General features: G+C 40.6%; 1 protein-coding gene across 1 annotated transcript in view; it reads right to left on the bottom strand.

Moving 5' to 3' along the window:
- SNAP91 (synaptosome associated protein 91) overlaps window positions 1–17,595 on the bottom strand; it is a gene marked incomplete in the record, with an annotated part of 150,514 nt that overhangs the window by 73,647 nt on the left and 59,272 nt on the right. The window contains 5 exon segments of the mRNA XM_034766114.1: window positions 1,650–1,691; window positions 3,388–3,494; window positions 6,947–7,058; window positions 9,702–9,795; window positions 17,115–17,217. Of these exon segments, the coding sequence (XP_034622005.1) occupies window positions 1,650–1,691; window positions 3,388–3,494; window positions 6,947–7,058; window positions 9,702–9,795; window positions 17,115–17,217 (458 nt within the window).

The raw sequence follows: 17,595 nt of genomic DNA, 5'->3' as shown, positions 1-17,595 counted from the left end.
TATGTTTTTAATATAGATTTATAAGTAGTGAACATGTTCTATTAAAAATTCATTAGATTTTTATATAGTTGCTCTCCAGTTTGTTTAAAAGCTTTTAGTGTCTGTGCCATTTTGCAGGCATTGAGATATGCAATAAGTTAAAATTTGATTTGAATACACTGTTCTGCATTTATTAATGAAAATTTCCATGCTACTGTGCATTAAGTAAAACAACATTAATTAACAAATATTGTTATGGTTCTTGTTAAAGACAGGAATGCCATATTAATACTTGTAGTTGCTTAGGGTTACCATAGGTCCGGTTTTTCCCGGACATGTCCGGCTTTTTGACAATCAAACCCCCGTCAGGGGAATTGCCAAAAAGCCGAACATGTCCGGGAAAATGCCGGCCGGGCACTTCCCCTCCCGCGGCGGCTCTGCTCCTCCCCTGACTCTTCGGCTCTGTTTAAGAGCCGAGCTGCCCGAGCGCTATGGGCTTCAGGCAGCCCTCTTGCCTCCGGACCCCAGCCGCTGGCCGGGCACTTCCCCTCCCGGGCTCCGGCGGCACAGGGTCCGGAGGCATGGGGGCTGCCCAAAGCCGGTAGCGCTCGGGCAGCTCGGCTCTTAAACAGAGCCGAAGAGTCAGGGGAGGAGCAGAGCCTCCGGCCGCAGCAGCTCTGCTCCTCCCCTGACTCTTTGGCTCTGTTTAAGAGCCGAGCGCTACGGGCTTTAGGCAGCCCCCATACCTCCGTACCCTGCGCCGCCGGAGCCCGGGGAGGGGAAGTGCCCGGCCGGGGGCGCAGGGTCCAGAGGCATAGGGACTGCCCGAAGCCCGAGCGCTACCGGCTTCACGGTTTGCCGGGCAGCCTCCAGACCCCGTGCCCCCGGCTGGGCGCTTCCCCTCCCGGGCTCCAGCTGCGCTGGGGAAGCGCCGGCCGGGGGTGCAGGGTCTGGGGGCTGCCCGGCAAACTGTGAAGCCGGTAGTGCTCGGGCAGCCCTTTTCGTGTGGCTGGGAATGGGAGGGAGGAGGGGGCGGAGTTAGGGGGGGTTGGGGCGGAGCTGGGGGGGGTGGGGAAATGGGCGGGGCCAGGGGGTCCTCTTTATTGGTTAACTATGGTAACCCCTATAGTTGCTGTAAGTAAGGAGTTTGATCCATGTTTGAGTTTCAAGGAATAAAATTCTGCCTCTAGTTTTAGGTCCTTACCACGTTTTAAAGTTTAAGATAGATACTCATATTTGGTCATATTATGGCAACTTCTTTATAGCTATGGACCATGACATTCTGCCAGAGGTGAAATTATGAAGTAGGTCAAAGCACAAATTCAGTGCTATGACACCTTAGTCCATTTTTTAAATGCAGTACTCACACTCCTTGTGGGATAAATCTGCACTTCTACAAGGGAAAACAGATAGGCAGTCTTTTCATTATCTAGTTACAAACTTTAAAACAATAATCAGAAAATGAAACTGGTCTTCTGGGATTAAATGACCAGAGATCAATCTGCCAAAAATGGTTGACAATTTGCAAATTCCTCCCTTTTGCATTTGAGAAGGATTTCAAGAAAGGTACATATCAGGGTACATGCCAATTATCTGACTCTTCCTCATACAGTTTTAGCTTACTGTATCTTTCCTTAATGAATCAGTTTATACAAAACTTAGAAACTTACTTGTGTGAGATCAGGAATGTCTCCTTTGTCAATTCCAACTTGCTGTGGATTTAAAGAACAATTTTATTGCGAAACCAGTAGTGCTTATATGCTACAACTGCAGCAAGTATTCAAATTGATTAAAACTGTCACATATTTTCTCTTCAACTAACTTCTTATGCATTATGTCTAAATATCATTAAGTACACAAGTTACAAACTTCATAACTGATTTTTCCCCACAAGCCACTTCCTCACCCTTCCAAACACCTTGAAAATGCTGCAATGCTCCCTTCTAGGGAGCAAAAAAGTTTATTTAGAAACAACCCCCCGCACAAAACTCAATTCTCACTCAGGTCTTGCACTCCCTTGCACATACAAGCAAAACTTTCCAGCTCTAATGCATTTAGTCTGAAAAGGCAGCAGTAGTGAGCTCAAGAAAGCATTATCCAGGACTCAGAACTCTTTTTGAAACTTCCAGTTAATCCTCTCTCAGTCAGTGAAAGAACTCTTGCAGGAGCCGCACCTCTTCGCCCTTCAATCTGGGTCCCTTTTGTTTATGCCCCTTTCAGCTCTTTGGAAAACTAAAATAAACGTTAAAACAGGGATCTCAAACTCAAATCACCATGAGGACCAGTACATTGGCCCAAGGCCTGCATCACTGACACCTTTTCATATAGAGGTACAAACCCACCCACCCCTGCTCTGTCCCCACTCCATCCCTTCCATGAGGCCCCGCCCTGCCTCTTCCCACCCCTTCCCTGCCCCACCCTTATTTCAACCCCTTTCCCAAATCCCCACCCCTGCCCTGCCTCACCTCTTCTCCGCCTCCTCCCCTGAGTGCATGGCTCTCTGCTCTGCCCCCTCCCTCCTGGAAAGTGCTAAGCATTGCCAAACAGCAGGAAGCACCTGGAGGTAGGCAGAGGAAGAGGGACATGGGGCAGGGGGGGGGGGGGGGGAGAGAAGAGGAGGAAGGGGCGGCAGGTGAGGGGAGCTTGGAGGGCTGCAGCAAATAACTCCAAGGGGCTGCATGTGGCCCGCAGGCTGTGTGTTTGAGACCCCTGTGTTAAAATATCAATCTCTGCTAGCATCCTTAGTCCAGTTGCGCTGTGGTCCAGAGCTTCTATTTTTCTGTCCCAATTTTTTTTTAAGTCTCAGCTCATTGCCTTGAGACTTTTGCTCCGATTTAGCGTTTTCAACTCCACAGCCACTTGCTTGATTTTAGAATGTGATCTGCTTCTTCTATCCATCAAAAAGAAAGGAAGATTATAAATCTGAGCAGTGTCCATGTAGCAGGAGGATATTATGAATGGGTACACTTGCTGCAGATTCTACTTGAGCTAGGAATGTTGTACAAGAGAGTGTCAAATCTAGTTGTCAGCGTGACACTTGAAGATAGATCTTCATGAAGATCACTTCTAGTCCCCAAAATTGCCACCCTCTTCAAGGTTACATTTAAGTCAGGGACTGTCCATTGGCACAGGTGGTGGCTCTAATCATGAATGGAATGCAACAAGCTATGGTTAGTTTTGGTATCTTGTGCTTCAACCCACTACTGGCGTCCATAGGTCCCAAGAACTTTAGAACCTGGATTTAATTGGTACTGCTTGAGCTATAGATAGTATACAAATGTCAAACGTCTGAAAATAGAAGTAATATTTTGATACATGTGCTTTTTAGTTTGATATGGAGAAAATATAGCTTACCCTTCAGCAGTTGATCACTTAAGATTTTTCATGAGAATATTTGAGGTTACTTACCTCTGCAACTTTAAGAAATTCAGATACTCTAGTCATTCTAGTCAGAAATCGTTTGTAAATTTCAAGAGCATCTTTACACTGTCCCTTTTTCATCTCAAAAAATTTCTCTGGAAGAAAAATATAAAAGTGAACAACCATTTTCTCTTTAGCAGTTTGTCAGTCACTAGAACTACATTTATGGTAGATCTGCACTCATCTGCAATACTATTTACAGAAAAAAGATACTTCAAGAATTTAATTGCTAAGTGGTGTATTGATTAGTCCCATTGAGGCTTCTTTCCTTCCTCCTCCATTAGCTAAAATGCAACTTGATCTTAAGTTACAACTACATGACAATTAAAGCAAGTTTAACTGGTGCACGTGGTTGAAATTTCATTTACCTCTACATATTTGTGAAACTAATTGAGTAGCTCTTCTAGTTATTAGTATAAGTTAACAAGGCTCTTACATGACCAGCAGCTAAAATCTTAAATTTTTCATAATGAAAATTACGAAAAATTTTAGTATTATTTGTGAGCAGGTTTTTAAGCTTTCAAAAAACCAGTTTTAGAAATATTTAAACAAAAACAGTGAGTACATTTATGTTGTGTACCTATCACAAATTTAAAATTAGTCGAAATTCAAGGAGCTTTTCCCCCCCCCTTTCTTCCTTCCCCTTTAAGCATACTATATTGCAGAATACCAAATAAGTTTCACACAACTCTAAAATGGTTGTTCTCACTTTGGACTTTGAGACACTGTCTTATGCCCATTTTTCAAATTTACAACCATTCCTATAAAAACAGGGTCAATGTGGGTTTCTCAACCCTGAACATTCGAAGAGGCATCATGAAAAACCCATGAAGATTTATGGAATAGAATACAAGAACAAACACAAACACAATTTATTCCACAAAGAGGGACATTTTATCCAATCATAAAAATCTTACAATTCCCTATGCACCACCTTAAACACACACACACACACACACACACACACACACACACAAGCCTTTAGTCCAAATAATTAGTCCTTCCATAAACAGCTATCAAATTTCTTCACTTTTGCAACCCTCAGAAGCAGCAACAGTAGGTAAGGTCCAACTTCTCAACTCTTCCCTAGAGTCAGCAAAGGAGCGCATACCTGAATGCACACACCACTCCCACTACTTCCTAGTCCCATGGAGAGGTTTGGGGAAGTAAAGTTTGTCCCAACTCCACACAGGAGTCCTACTAAGGAGACAGCTTGATGCCAACCAAACAGAAGAAGAAACTACTACTGGTAAGCACCCTCTGGCAAGGCCTGGAGAACATCATGCACACAACCCCCCTCCACCCCAATGCAGTCTATTAGGCCATATTATTGCATGTGACAGGAAGGGCAACTTCCCACAAACAAAACACCCAACTACACAAAATTCACAAATTGAAGAGAATGTTCCCTGGCTAGCTTGCGGCTGTAGTTACTGTAAGTGCACCATCTGCCTCCTGACCATCCCCTTGTGGCTAGCATAGCTCTAAGACACCCTGCCTCAGTTTCCCCTCTTTCAGGTTCCACAATGAACTCCAAACACAAAGGATTTCATGAGCTCCCACATCAGTCACCCTTCTTGGGTTCTGTTTTCATTAACACAATGTTCAAAATTAACACAGAAAATCTCCCACATCAGCCTTAAACTGGGCACAGCCCTTCCTCCCTGAGGTACAGTCTCTTCCTGCTCTCAGAGCAGCTGAAGAATATACAAGGCCTGACCTGCCTTCTTTGTCTTCTCCCTAGCAATAAAACAGAACTTCCAGCCAGGGCTTCGTACCCAGCCACAACTCCCTGGGCTTCCAGCCTAGAGACGCTCTTCCTCAGGAACCATGGCAGCACTCTTTTCCTGCAGCATCACTCTACAGTCCACAGGCCTCTTTTTTCTACACCACCTCAGCCTGGTTTAGTCACATGACTTAATTCATTCTCCCCAACCTGGGGAGGCATATCAGTTTTGTCACAGGTGGACCGAGACCTCTCTCTCTTTAAAAGGGACCAGCCACAGTCTGACAATTACAGTTACTGTTCTAAGCAACAGTAGGTACAGTTTTCAGACAGACATGTCATTTCCAAGTTAGAGGCTCTTCAAATTTGTTTAGTTTTAAAGAAAACTCCATCAGAAACAAGAAGTGGGTAAAAAAAACAAGACAGCAAGCATTGTAGTTCATCATATGGCGTATAAAATATTAGCTCTGTTTTATAAAAAATATCTACATTTGATCAGCTTTGAGTTGCCTACGCTGAGAAAATGGGTGACTTGAAAGTAACAAAAGGAAACTAGACTCTCTCTCTCCAGTTCAGTAGTTAGTAACTGTCCAATTGGGATGAGTTTCAATAGTTACTGTACATGAACCCTCCAAGGGCAGGTCTTCACTACGGGGGGGTCGGGTCAATTTAAGATATGCAAATTCAGCTATGTGAATAGCGTAGCTGAATTAGACGTATCGGAGCCGACTTACCCCGCTGTGAGGACGGCGGCAAAATCGACCTCCGCGGCTCCCCGTTGACGTCGCTTACTCCTACCTCTGCTGGTGGAGTAAGCGCGTCGATTCGGGGGATCTATTGTCGCGTCCCGACGAGACGTGATAATTCGATCCCCGAGAGATCGATTTCTACCCGCCGATTCAGGCGGGTAGTGTAGACCTAGCCCAAGTTCCTGGTGAACTTGCCCCATCACATGATATAACATAACTGAAACCAAGTATCACAGTTTTGTTGGCAGTTAAAGCAATAAGGGGAAGAAAAAAGTCAGCAAGGGGTCAGAACTACAAATTCAGCCCTACAGAGCATTAATCTAGAAGAGAAAGCAACACACTGGTTGAGTGTAGAGGCTGCACCTTGTCTAATGTGGCTGTCCTGTTGATAAGAATGTCAATCCTACTTTTTAAGAGTAGGATTTATTTTTAATTGATAAGAGACTGAAAGCCTCAGTATGCATTTATGAGATTCAAGTAGCTACAATACCCAGTCACCTTGCCAAATACTAGCTGACTCATTAAAAGTCAGTATCATAACTCTGTATAGTAATGGTTAGATGTACATTATTTATAAAGTTCTATACTAATAAGTAAAGGCTAAAATAATCAGGGATGAAGGTTAACATATCCCAGCCCTACCCCAAGTCTCCTCATTTAAGATTCCAGTCCTTACTCTATTTTCTTGGAATTTTAGAAGGCAAGGTGTTTATTATCAAATAATAAACGAGCAATACAAAAAGAGTATTTTTACACTTGGAAAAAAATACTAGCGTCAAGAGTGTCAATTTTTTTATACTAAAATAATTAAGTGTTGCAAAAACTCTTTTTCCTTGCTTCTTGAAGTCATATTTTCAAATGCCATTGCTATCCAACCCTCTTATAGACTGTCTAGTTGAGTAACTGCTATAGAAAATCTGCATGTCAGATTAAGAATATAAAACAAAAAACAGACTACCAAAAAAGTCACATCACATCTTTCATTCAGCAAGAGTATTTAAAGTTGCCTCCGAGAAACTAAAATTCTACTTAAGTCTACTACTTTACAATAAAATTTCATCCGCCTACTTACCTAGTAAGTTAATAACTCCATCATTGTAACATGCAAAAAGCTTGATAAGATCTTTAAAGAGAAGCATAAATGCAGCATTTATGACGCCATTTGTCAATTCATTTGGATGAACCTACACACAAATAAAACTCCATTCAGATACATTTAATTGATCTATAAAATGCTTAACATTTTGGCTTTCAGCAGCAGATATATATTAAGTTAATATAGTATTCAATTATATAGATTTAGATTTATTTGAATTCTGTGGATACTCTACTAACTCAATTTTATTCAAGCGAAGGGAAAGAGATCAGTTCTGTTCCATCATTTGGTGCTCAGGTGGCACATGTTGCTATCACTTAACAATCCTGTGGAAGATGCCTACAATATTGATCTGGAAGACCCATATTATGAATGAAAAATCTAATTGATTATTCATTCAGGCTTCACGTGGACAGAAAGTGCCAGTTTTTTCAAGGATCACAGTTGATTTTTCCATATTCTGTTACCAGTATGCATCAGACTACATATTTGATATTGTAATATTCTTGAGAATCATGAAGTTTTTAAACTGACCAAGAGAGCTAATGCATTAATAAAATATACAAGCCTGAGTTATTGCTACAGTAAAAACCCTGCTACATTTAGGTTGAGAAACAGCAGCAGTCACCAACTTCTGCCCTGCTCCACTTCCTCTATCACTGCTGCTCTTAATAGGGAAGCACTACATATCCCCACCCACTGCTGCCTCGAGTCAGAAAGAACTTCAGAGTTCCTTCCCCCTCCTTTCTTTTATTGTTCCCATTCTCCACTTCCCACCCTCCCCACCAGCGTCAACCAGTGGATAAAAAACCCCCAAAACATGTTTTTTAAATGAAGAGTTGTTTACGTTTTTTAAAGTTGACTTCATTATTTTATATCATATTAAGATGCTAAAGTAGATTTTTTTTTTGCTTATTTCTTTAATTTCCTAATTTTCATAGAATTTCAAATTTTTCATAAGTTTATTCTAAAGAGTTTCATACTTAAAATGCTCATCTATGGTGAGAGAGACCAGTCCAGAGTCTCGTTAACACCCTTCTTGTGAGAAGGGCACAAAGTTCAATAAATAGCCCATATTATACAATGATTGGAACCAATGCCCTTTCTATATAATGTGTTTCCACAAGTCAAAAGTGAAATGTTTTGACCTGGCAAATAGTTCATCACTATTTGCAGTTAAAAGCAGAAGTCTCACTGGCTTCAAAGTGCATGTCGTGAAGCTGTAGGTGTAATTTCCAGTTCAGGTAGATGCATCTGAGCTAGCTTCGATTAAGCTAGTGCACTAAAACCTCACAGGCAGCTGGCCCGTCCCATCATCAGTGCAGCTCTGGACATGCTGCTATTTTGAGCACATTAGCTTGATCAAAACTAGCGCTGGTATGTCTACCTGAGCTGGAAATTACACCTCCAACTCCAGTGTAGACATGGACACCTAAGTGATTTAGGTGCCCAAGGAGTTTAGGGGCTTAATTTGAGATTTCCACTTTTGAACAGTTTGCATACAAGAGTTCACAATACTGTGCCAATGCACTGAAAGTGTGAATAAACTTTTCAATGTTAACATGGAAACAATTTTTAAGTGACAAAGATTTCATGCCCTAAGAAAACTTTTCAATAGAAACATTTTAGCCACGGATGCTGCAAACACTTATACACATGCCTAAGTGCGCAAGCAGTCACACTGAAGCCAATGGGACTATTCTGTGAGTGAAGTTATTTACCTGCTTAAGAAACCCTACTAGGGTGACCAGATGTCCCGACTTTATAGGGACAGTCCCGATATTCAAGGCTTTGTATTATATGGTGTCCCTAACCTCTGTTTGTCAGAGGATGCAGATGGATGGCAGGAGAGAGATTACTTGATCATTACCTGTTAGGTTCACTCCCTCTGGGGCACCTGGCATTGGCCAGCATTGGTAGACAGGATACTGGGTTGGATGGACCTTTGGTCTGACCCAGTATGGCCGTTCTTATATTCTTATAGGTGCCTATTACCCGCCACTCCCTCCAGATTTTTCGCACTTGCTGTCTGGTCACCCTAAACCCTACCAGCAGTAGCATGTAAAAAAGCTAGCATTTATAATTTAGTTCATTATAAGTTTTAAATCTGAAGTTACGATAGCACAAGTTTACAGTTTAGTTTTACAAAGCCTCCATCTGATTTAAAAAATAAACAGACAAAAACCTTATGATTTATATTTGCTCCACCCTGGTCTTAACTGAGATTTGCAGCAGTCTTTTCCCCTCTTATTCTTTCACCTTTTTCTTCTGCTGCTCTCAATCACTCTCCTTCCCATTCTTTCCTTATGTCCTCTCCTTTATATGCAAAAAACATTTCCCAAGCTCAAGTTTAAAAACAAAACAAAAAAGAAACCTGAGCATCAATTCTTCCACTCCCATTCTCTCCTCCTGCCTCATTCCGTCTACTCCATTCCCCTGTCCACAGCCCATTTTCATTATCCTCTTGACTACTATCTACTTTGCATTATCCACAAAACCTACATTTACTCTGAAAACAGAAAAAACATTCAAAAAGAACACCGTACTTCACCCACCCCTTCAAATGCAACAAATTGGAGGAAAAGTATGTTGTGCCCTATTATAGTAAAGTGTTAAGTCCCATTAATCTCAGCTGCTACTAGGGTAAAGCAGCACATTTAGGTAGCTTTAAAAAAAATGTATGAAGTAATGTTTATACTTTTGTTTTCAATTTAAAATTCTGAATACATACATCAAATTCAAGAAGTGCATCAATTTGTTCCTGTAATATTGGCATGCTTTTCAATAGCTTTTCTGGAACCATTGTTCTCATTACACCTTCAGCTCTGCAAGACAGAAAAACAGACAAGTTTGATTAAAGATCAGTTTCATTAACTAGACGGCCTGAAGTACAATAGTGTGGTGGTTTAGAAAGTTTCAAAACACAACACAGCATCTCAAATACATTGTTGCCATCTAGGTCACCTGTTTATTTCAGTGAATCATGTAAAATTGAAGTTAAATCTTGGTAAGTGTTGGAGAGGTCCACTTATTTCATAGGTTCCATTGTTTGCCAAGTACCTAATTTGTAGTCTATTACTACTAAAAAAAGTGTCAGGTAGTCATGATATTCATGGAAAAAAAATACAGTGCAGCGTATCGTGTCAGACACAAAGATACAGTGTTGTACTCAAATGTTCTCACACTATAGCATCCACAAGGGCAGTTAGCCACCTGTAATTCTGCTCATCTTCAAGTATCTTTTGAATCAATTCCATCATTCCTACCTTTTGGTCACCACACCTTGGCACAGAGACTGGAATTCCCCTAGTTTGTACAGTGCCTACCACAATAGGGTCCTGTTGCTTGGCACTAGGGTACTACAAATAGTTCTCAAAGATTTGACCCTTTGAGACAACACTAGTTCAGTCTGATAGCGAGACCAATTTCTAGAGCCTCAGCAATCCTGTAGAGAAAATTCAATTTCACTTTCTTGATAAAAAGAAAGCTCTTTGCTTTCTATGTTTTGAGTGCCCAAGGAAACAGTCACTTGAAAAAAAAAAAAGTTACCTTAAACAGCTCTGAGGGAAGATGGGTACACAAAAGAGCAATTCCATCAAATACCTTCGGAGAAGCAGAATTACAGGAGTAGAACTCTTCTCTAAAGCTAAACACGTTGAACAGATTTCTACTTGTGGAGACTAAGAACTTTGAAGTGAGCCTCCATAAACCTACAGATTCTGCTGTTATGGAAGAACAAAGACCTACACAAAACTGACCTCTTTAATATAGGACCAGGAAGACTGTATTCACATCAGAGGTAAGTGCTGATAAACAAGTAGAGCCAAGTAGTTGTCAAGAAGTAAATATTTTGGACAAACAAATTGAGTGGTTGAGAGTTTATCTAACCTATTCCATCCATAGCGGATGAAAACCAATTCCAGTACCTAGTTCCGCTGCATCTGATGAAGTGGGCTGTAGCCCACGAAAGCTTATGCTCAAATCAATTTGTTAATATCCAAGGTGCCACAAGTACTCCTGTTCTTTTTTCTTAGTACCCAGTAGGTACTTCCTGTCTGTCTTTCTGCCTGTATTACTCTATTTGTGTCTATGAATTTCTAATACTTACAGAAACCCATCCAATGCTCCTGGCAACTGTCACATAAACTGAACACATCCTCCTCCAAAGATGGCTGACCATAAATACAGTACATCTCCCTCAAACCATGGACCACTTCAGCCTAAGAAAGACGAGTGGTCTGGTTTTTGAGACACTAAGGCCCACTGGAATCAAGACTGGAAGTCTTTGTGATAATGGACAGAGGGTTTTGAGGTCTGGCTCAGGGACCTGTATATTACCCTTAAAGAAGATTAACTCATAGACCCAGAGGTCAGTGCTGATGATCTGATACATGTTATCCAGTCACCCCCTTGAGCTGCAAACAAGCAAGGTGTCTGGAGTCTCTATAGTTAGATATAACATATCTCATACTATGTTATACCTTGAAAGGGATCTCTGAAATGCAAATCGGACTTTAACCGGCTAGATTAGTCATAAAAGAGTTTCAAAGTCTTAAGATAGGCCGCAAGACTACTAAATGTAGCCTAGAGAATAATGTGTGCGGTTCTTGTGCATTACTAGCTTATTCACAAATTTAATGGCACCCCATTATAAGACAATTTATTGTGAATGAGAATTCTGAGTGGAAAGAGTAAGGAGAAATTCATTTAACATTATTAAATTAATGTTATGTTAATAAGATGACTAACTTCCAGAAGATTTCCATGTTAATATTCCTGTCAGTAGGGATTTCAACCCCATAAATAAAAAAAGACTGACTGGGGGGTGAGGGAGATCACCTCCTTGCTTGAGAAGAGAGAAACTCTTACACCAGGGAGCATCCCAACTGGTTCCTAGGCAGCTACTGAAGCAAGCCTGTAAGATTCCTATATTGCGTCTCCAGGACACAAGATCCCAGGCCCAGGGAACAGAGCAAATAAATTAAACCATAAAGAAAACGTTCCCTGAAGTATTCATTTCCCAGGTAAGAGGATATAAATCATCCAGTCATAACTTATGCTATAGCACTATCAGGGTATAGCAGCACCTTCATAATGTGTGCCAGGAATTACAAACCATTACTAGGCGAGTCAGAACAGATATGAGGAAGGTAAAACAAGGTATAGGGGCTCATAGAAATGAAGGCACCTCAGCAAGTACATATAGATGTTACAGCCGTGGAGTGTTTGGAGCCATAAATTTCACAGACATAGTGAGGTATAAGTAGCATGTCAGATGCTGGGCTAAGCATCCATTTTCAGGTGAATGCTCTTTTGAAGTTTTGGGATGAGACTCAGGCTTACAGAAGTTATTTGGAGATGTCAGGAAACCAGGGATGCTCTATTTTCTGGACGGGTTAGGGAATATCCGCAGAACGGATGTATCCCAATTCACCCTTGCCTCATAGTGGATCTTCCCCTCTGAATATCTCTTCAGTCAGCTCTAGATGAGACCAAAACCCAATAGCCATGTGCTGAGAAGGCACTGAAGTCAATAACTTAGGAGTACACAACATTTCAATGTAAGATCAGACCACTGAATCAGATGGCTGAGAAATCGATGCCAACAGCAAACCAAACCATCAAGGCTACTGATGCTCCATGCACTGAACGAACACAGGAGGAATAACTTTGGGTAATTAGCATAGTTAACACACAAAACAGTGGCCGAAAGCATGGTGGGTTTGTTTTTGAGATGCTAGCAACTCCAAGATGCCTTCACTTCACAGTGAAGTAGTCGAAGCAGATACTGGTGCTATGAACAGCTCTGACAACTGAGGACAAGGCAAGTCAACCAAGGGATCCATAAGTGTTCCCCTAATCAGAAGCTCATGTCTAAGGGTGCAGAAGAGGCTGTAATAAACCAGGTTGGTAGTAAGGTTAATTGGCAACTAGCAATAAGCAGTCAAAGGAACTGAAACAAGATTATAGAGGGCACTGAGCCCCTGGCTGTTTATCTTGGAATGTAGCTGAACTACTGGTGCCGTAAAGGGACCAAAAAAAAAAAAAAAATCCTAAATTAGAAGAATCCCAGCCTGTTTCACACTAAAGAACAGAGACCCAAGAATATTCATTCTCATACTACAGAGACCAACTTGCTGTTCATAGAGGGTTAGGTTATTCCAAGTGAACACACATTTACGAGCACCTAGCAGTCCTTATGTACTGAAAATGAATTCTAAAACATGCATTGTGTAGTTATGTTCATGGCCTCAAGTTTCTGTATCAATATGCTCAGTTTACCAATAAATGTTTTTCTCACTGCAAGCGCTACATACTCAATCTAGGCTCTGAAATGCATGTGGAGGTTTCCTTCTCACATTCTTGAGCTGTAATAAGCCCTGCAATGATTCTACGGGCTAAATTAGCAAATCAGCAACATCTGTGCAAACCCACTGCCTACAAGTTTACCTGTTTTCATCTCAGTTTTACAGAATATTAATGTTTGCATGCTGATAGAAAGCCACAGGAAATGACGACTATGAAATATTTAGCCTAACTTGAAGGGACGGCTGTGACTTAAAATCTTCTTAATGCCAACTGGGAAGGGTGTGCAGTGGGATTACAGAAATTTCCTGATTCTGGTATGTACATTCTGGTTCACCCAAGAATGTTATGTGAGGTCTCAAATGAAAGCTGATGTCACACTGATCATCGATATCATTGTGAAAGGTATGTACATGTACTATGCAAGGAGTTATGAATGTGTACCAGAAAATTATGTTCTTTAGCATAGAAGATAAAAGCAGGTCACCAAAAGATAACATGCTGTAGACCAGTTTCTCCAGACAGGAGGTAAGAAAGGTTTGTCTTTCTGTGTTGGGATATAAATTAAACATTGTATGCTAATACAATGAATATCTATTTACACATGTAGTCAAATGTTGAGATGTGAAATCAACAGGAAAGCACACAGAGAAAAAAAAAAGCAAAGCCATGGAGGGCTATTCTGTCTATGAGTAAATAGAATGAACTTTAGGAGTATTTCTAGAAGGCAAAGATACTCTGGTATCCTGCACCTAGGAAGTAAACAGACAGCATATCTGCATTCATGAAAGCAGGGTCTTAAACAGCCATAGTTAAAAATGCGACAGAAGACTTTGGGCGAGACAAAATATTTAGTTAAGTTTAGTCTGTAGAAAGTGTGTTATGACCATGCTTTCTATGTAACCATTTGTTTCGAATAGTCTTCCTAACTACTACTTGTAGTAAGTTTATTACTGCTTTCACTATAAATATATTAAGCACTGTGATATTAAGCAAAGTGATGGTCCCGAGCTGAATCTTACAGGCTGGTGTGTTCCTTTGGGAATATGAGACCTGGTAATTTTGAGAATGTCTAGGGGAAAAGGGGCAAGGGAATGTTCCAAGGACTCAGGGGTTGGTATGTACCTGTCGCTACCTACACAGAGAGAGAAAAGTCTGGAAAATAGTGCTTGCACTGCTAGAGGCTGTTGGTTTCAGGGAACTGATCCATAGCAAGCACAAATGAGATTCCTTGATGCTACGGGAAGGCAGTGAAGAGGTGCCTCACAACTGTGGGTATTTTTGGGGTGCATCAGTTTACACTTGCCTGTTTGTTACCAAACTTGCTAGTTCCAGTTGGTTTGAGAGACGTTCAAGATATTGTGTTTGATCTAGCAAGCCCTCTAGTTTGGGTCCTGGATGCCTGTGCCATCCTGTTAGGTTTTCCAACTCAGCAGTTGAGATCAGCTAGAGACTGTTAGCAGGAACATCCTATGTTAACAGATGGAGTGGGGAGAGAGGGCACTCGGTGGACAGCCTCAGCTCCAGAATTTACTTCTGTCCTTCGTCCAGAGCCAGATAAGCTGCAAGGCCCCTCCTTATGAAGGCTCTTGTTTAAGAGGGAATAGTTTGAGTAGAAATAGCCTACAAACTAAATCTAAAAATAAAACAGTTTTTTTTTAAAGAGTGTCTGAAGGTTAAGACAAGTATCAGGGGGTAGCCGTGTTAGTCTGTATCTACAAAAACAACAAAGAGTCTGGTGGCACCTTAAAGACTAACAGATTTATTTGGGCATAAGCTTTCGTGAGTAAAAACCTCAAAAGCTTATGCCCAAATAAATCTGTTAGTCTTTAAGGTGCCACCAGACTCTTTGTTGTTTTTGAAGGTTAAGACCTTTTTCTTGGTTAAAAATATTTTGTTCAAGTGCCTCAAAGAAGTACTATTAAGAAAAAACAAGCAAGACTTAAAGCAGTCTACACGGTAAAATGCCAGCTATCACAATGCAATTCAAACATTTAGTAGGGCCTGAAAAGGCCAGCTGGCTCATTTGATCCAATCCCATATGTTTTGAAAGACTAATTACAACATTATTCTCACCAAATTCTCATCAAGCTGGTCTAACAATTTTTCTTAGTAATCTATTCTACTGCTCGTTTGCTTTTAGTTTTGAAAACATTTTTAAACCATAAAAATATTTCTTTCAGGGCGCTGCTATCTGCCATAGTCATCATCTGCAATGGAACTATGACAATATTTCCCATCGTCCCTTCCATTAAATTTTTTTTTTAAGTATAAAATTTAGCTTCTTCACTCTGTCTAATCTTCCAGTTCTTGTGACGCTTGAACTGTTTTACTATAGTCTTCTACAAGAACGGTGTACAGCCTTCCAAATATGTTAGCATCAGGACTAAGCAATAGCACTCTCTCCAGTTTCTCCTGCAGAAAAACATGCAATAGTACTTTTAAACAAACAACAACATGCACTGCACTGAAAGCTCCTGTATACAGATTTTCTACTCACTTTCGTCATCCTAACTTATTGTGACACCCCGGCTTGGGATACCCAGAACTGTAAGCCACTATGTTACAGTCTAATCTACAGTAAATCTCTCTTGCTGAGGCAGAAGGGTATGTCAGCTTCCTACCACGCCAGTCAGTCTGCCTCACCAGCAAACTCTGACACTCTGCCGGTCTTTACCTTGCCTTGCAGGTTTAAAGAAATAAAATCTGTGACCTCCCAATTCCTGAGTTCCTAGACATGTGTCTCTGAAGTGTCCACAGAGAGACAGGACATGCACAGAAATTCAGTTCATTACTTCCCCAAAGACAATGTAAACACAAGCCTGTTAGGTTAGGTGAGGACTCACTCGATACACTTCATTAGAACAGCACAGATATAATTTGTAGTAAAGCTAAGAATAAGTTTATCAACAAAGAATAGCAATTTCAGTGATACTAAGATAAAAAAGGTTACAAGGTATGAAAACAAAAACACTTTCTAGTGACTAAAACTTAATTTTAGCAAGTTACAATCTTTGCTTAAGCAGTTCTCAAACCAAGTTACCATCATCTCTAGCTTGCCAGGCTGGGGGATCCAACTTTCTCAGGCTCAGAGGGTTCGGTTCCCTTTGTCACTTAAGTGAAAGATAACTAGAATGCCTTTTTGTTCCCCTTATCTTTTCCAATGTCCATTATCTCTGTCTAAAAAGCCAGGAAAACTTCCTGGGGATGCAGACTCTGTCCCCCAGTATACTCACTAAGCTGCAGCTTGTTAGCTTGGACTGTTTTATTTACCTTACATATAAGTGTACTTTCATTGACCTCTGTCTATAATCCAGACAGACAGGTAATACCACATTCCTTTATGTAAGGAAGACTGGACCCATTCAGTGCCTCCAAACCACATGTCAAGATCATATACCCAACATACATATGTAACTCTTTATACCCAACCCACCTATACACACACAACATTTCTGAGCAGACATCACCAGTTTACATATGGGATCTTTGGATACATATTATGACAACTGTGTTGGGATCAGTGAGCGTGTCAGGCCTGATAAGGGTTACAGTATGGTGGGCCCTCTGCCAGTTGGCATTGAGGGGTTTTCACACATCTCAGCTCAAGACATTATTAAAGACTGCACTGAGGGAGTATGGACTACCACTACTTGACAAACTGAATTATTTCTTAATATTTAGATTTAGTTGCATCTTTCATTTTCTGTTCAACTAGTACTTAAACCAGGCCCTTTCATTAAAGCATTAGATAATTATTTATTTTAGTAACCAAAGAGTCAGGTTTCACTCAAGTCCCATCATAATTAAGTTTAAATATGTAAAACAAACAGCTTACCCTTTCTTCACTCTTGCAAAATCAAATGCCATTTGTCTGTAGGAGAATGCTTTTTCATTCAAGTATCTACTGTAACGCCTTATGAAGGTAGACATATCATATCCTGCAATAAAACAAAGTTACATATTTTGTTAAACTGGACTGGTGTAATTGTATATAAAGATACTTACCCATTTGCTAAAACTGAAAAACGGCACATTGCATTTTAAAATTACCATTTACATTCTATGCAAAATCTACTGAGACTAGACATAGCCTTACATATGAAAAAGTGACACTTCACACATAGGAAGAATTCTCATTTTGAAAATTTCATTGAACCCTATCAAATAAAGGTAAAAGTAAAACAAAACAAAAACAGTTCTTCATACAAGAATCACTGCTCACTAGCTAAGCAACAGCACAAGCCAGACTAGATGTGGAAGTCAGCTCTATAAAAAATTTATATTTTTATATATATATATATATATATATATAAAAT

This window comes from Trachemys scripta, chromosome 3 (genome assembly GCF_013100865.1).
Source record: "Trachemys scripta elegans isolate TJP31775 chromosome 3, CAS_Tse_1.0, whole genome shotgun sequence".
NCBI classification, from domain to species: Eukaryota; Metazoa; Chordata; order Testudines; family Emydidae; genus Trachemys; species Trachemys scripta.
This window is presented reverse-complemented; position numbering and strand designations above follow the sequence as displayed.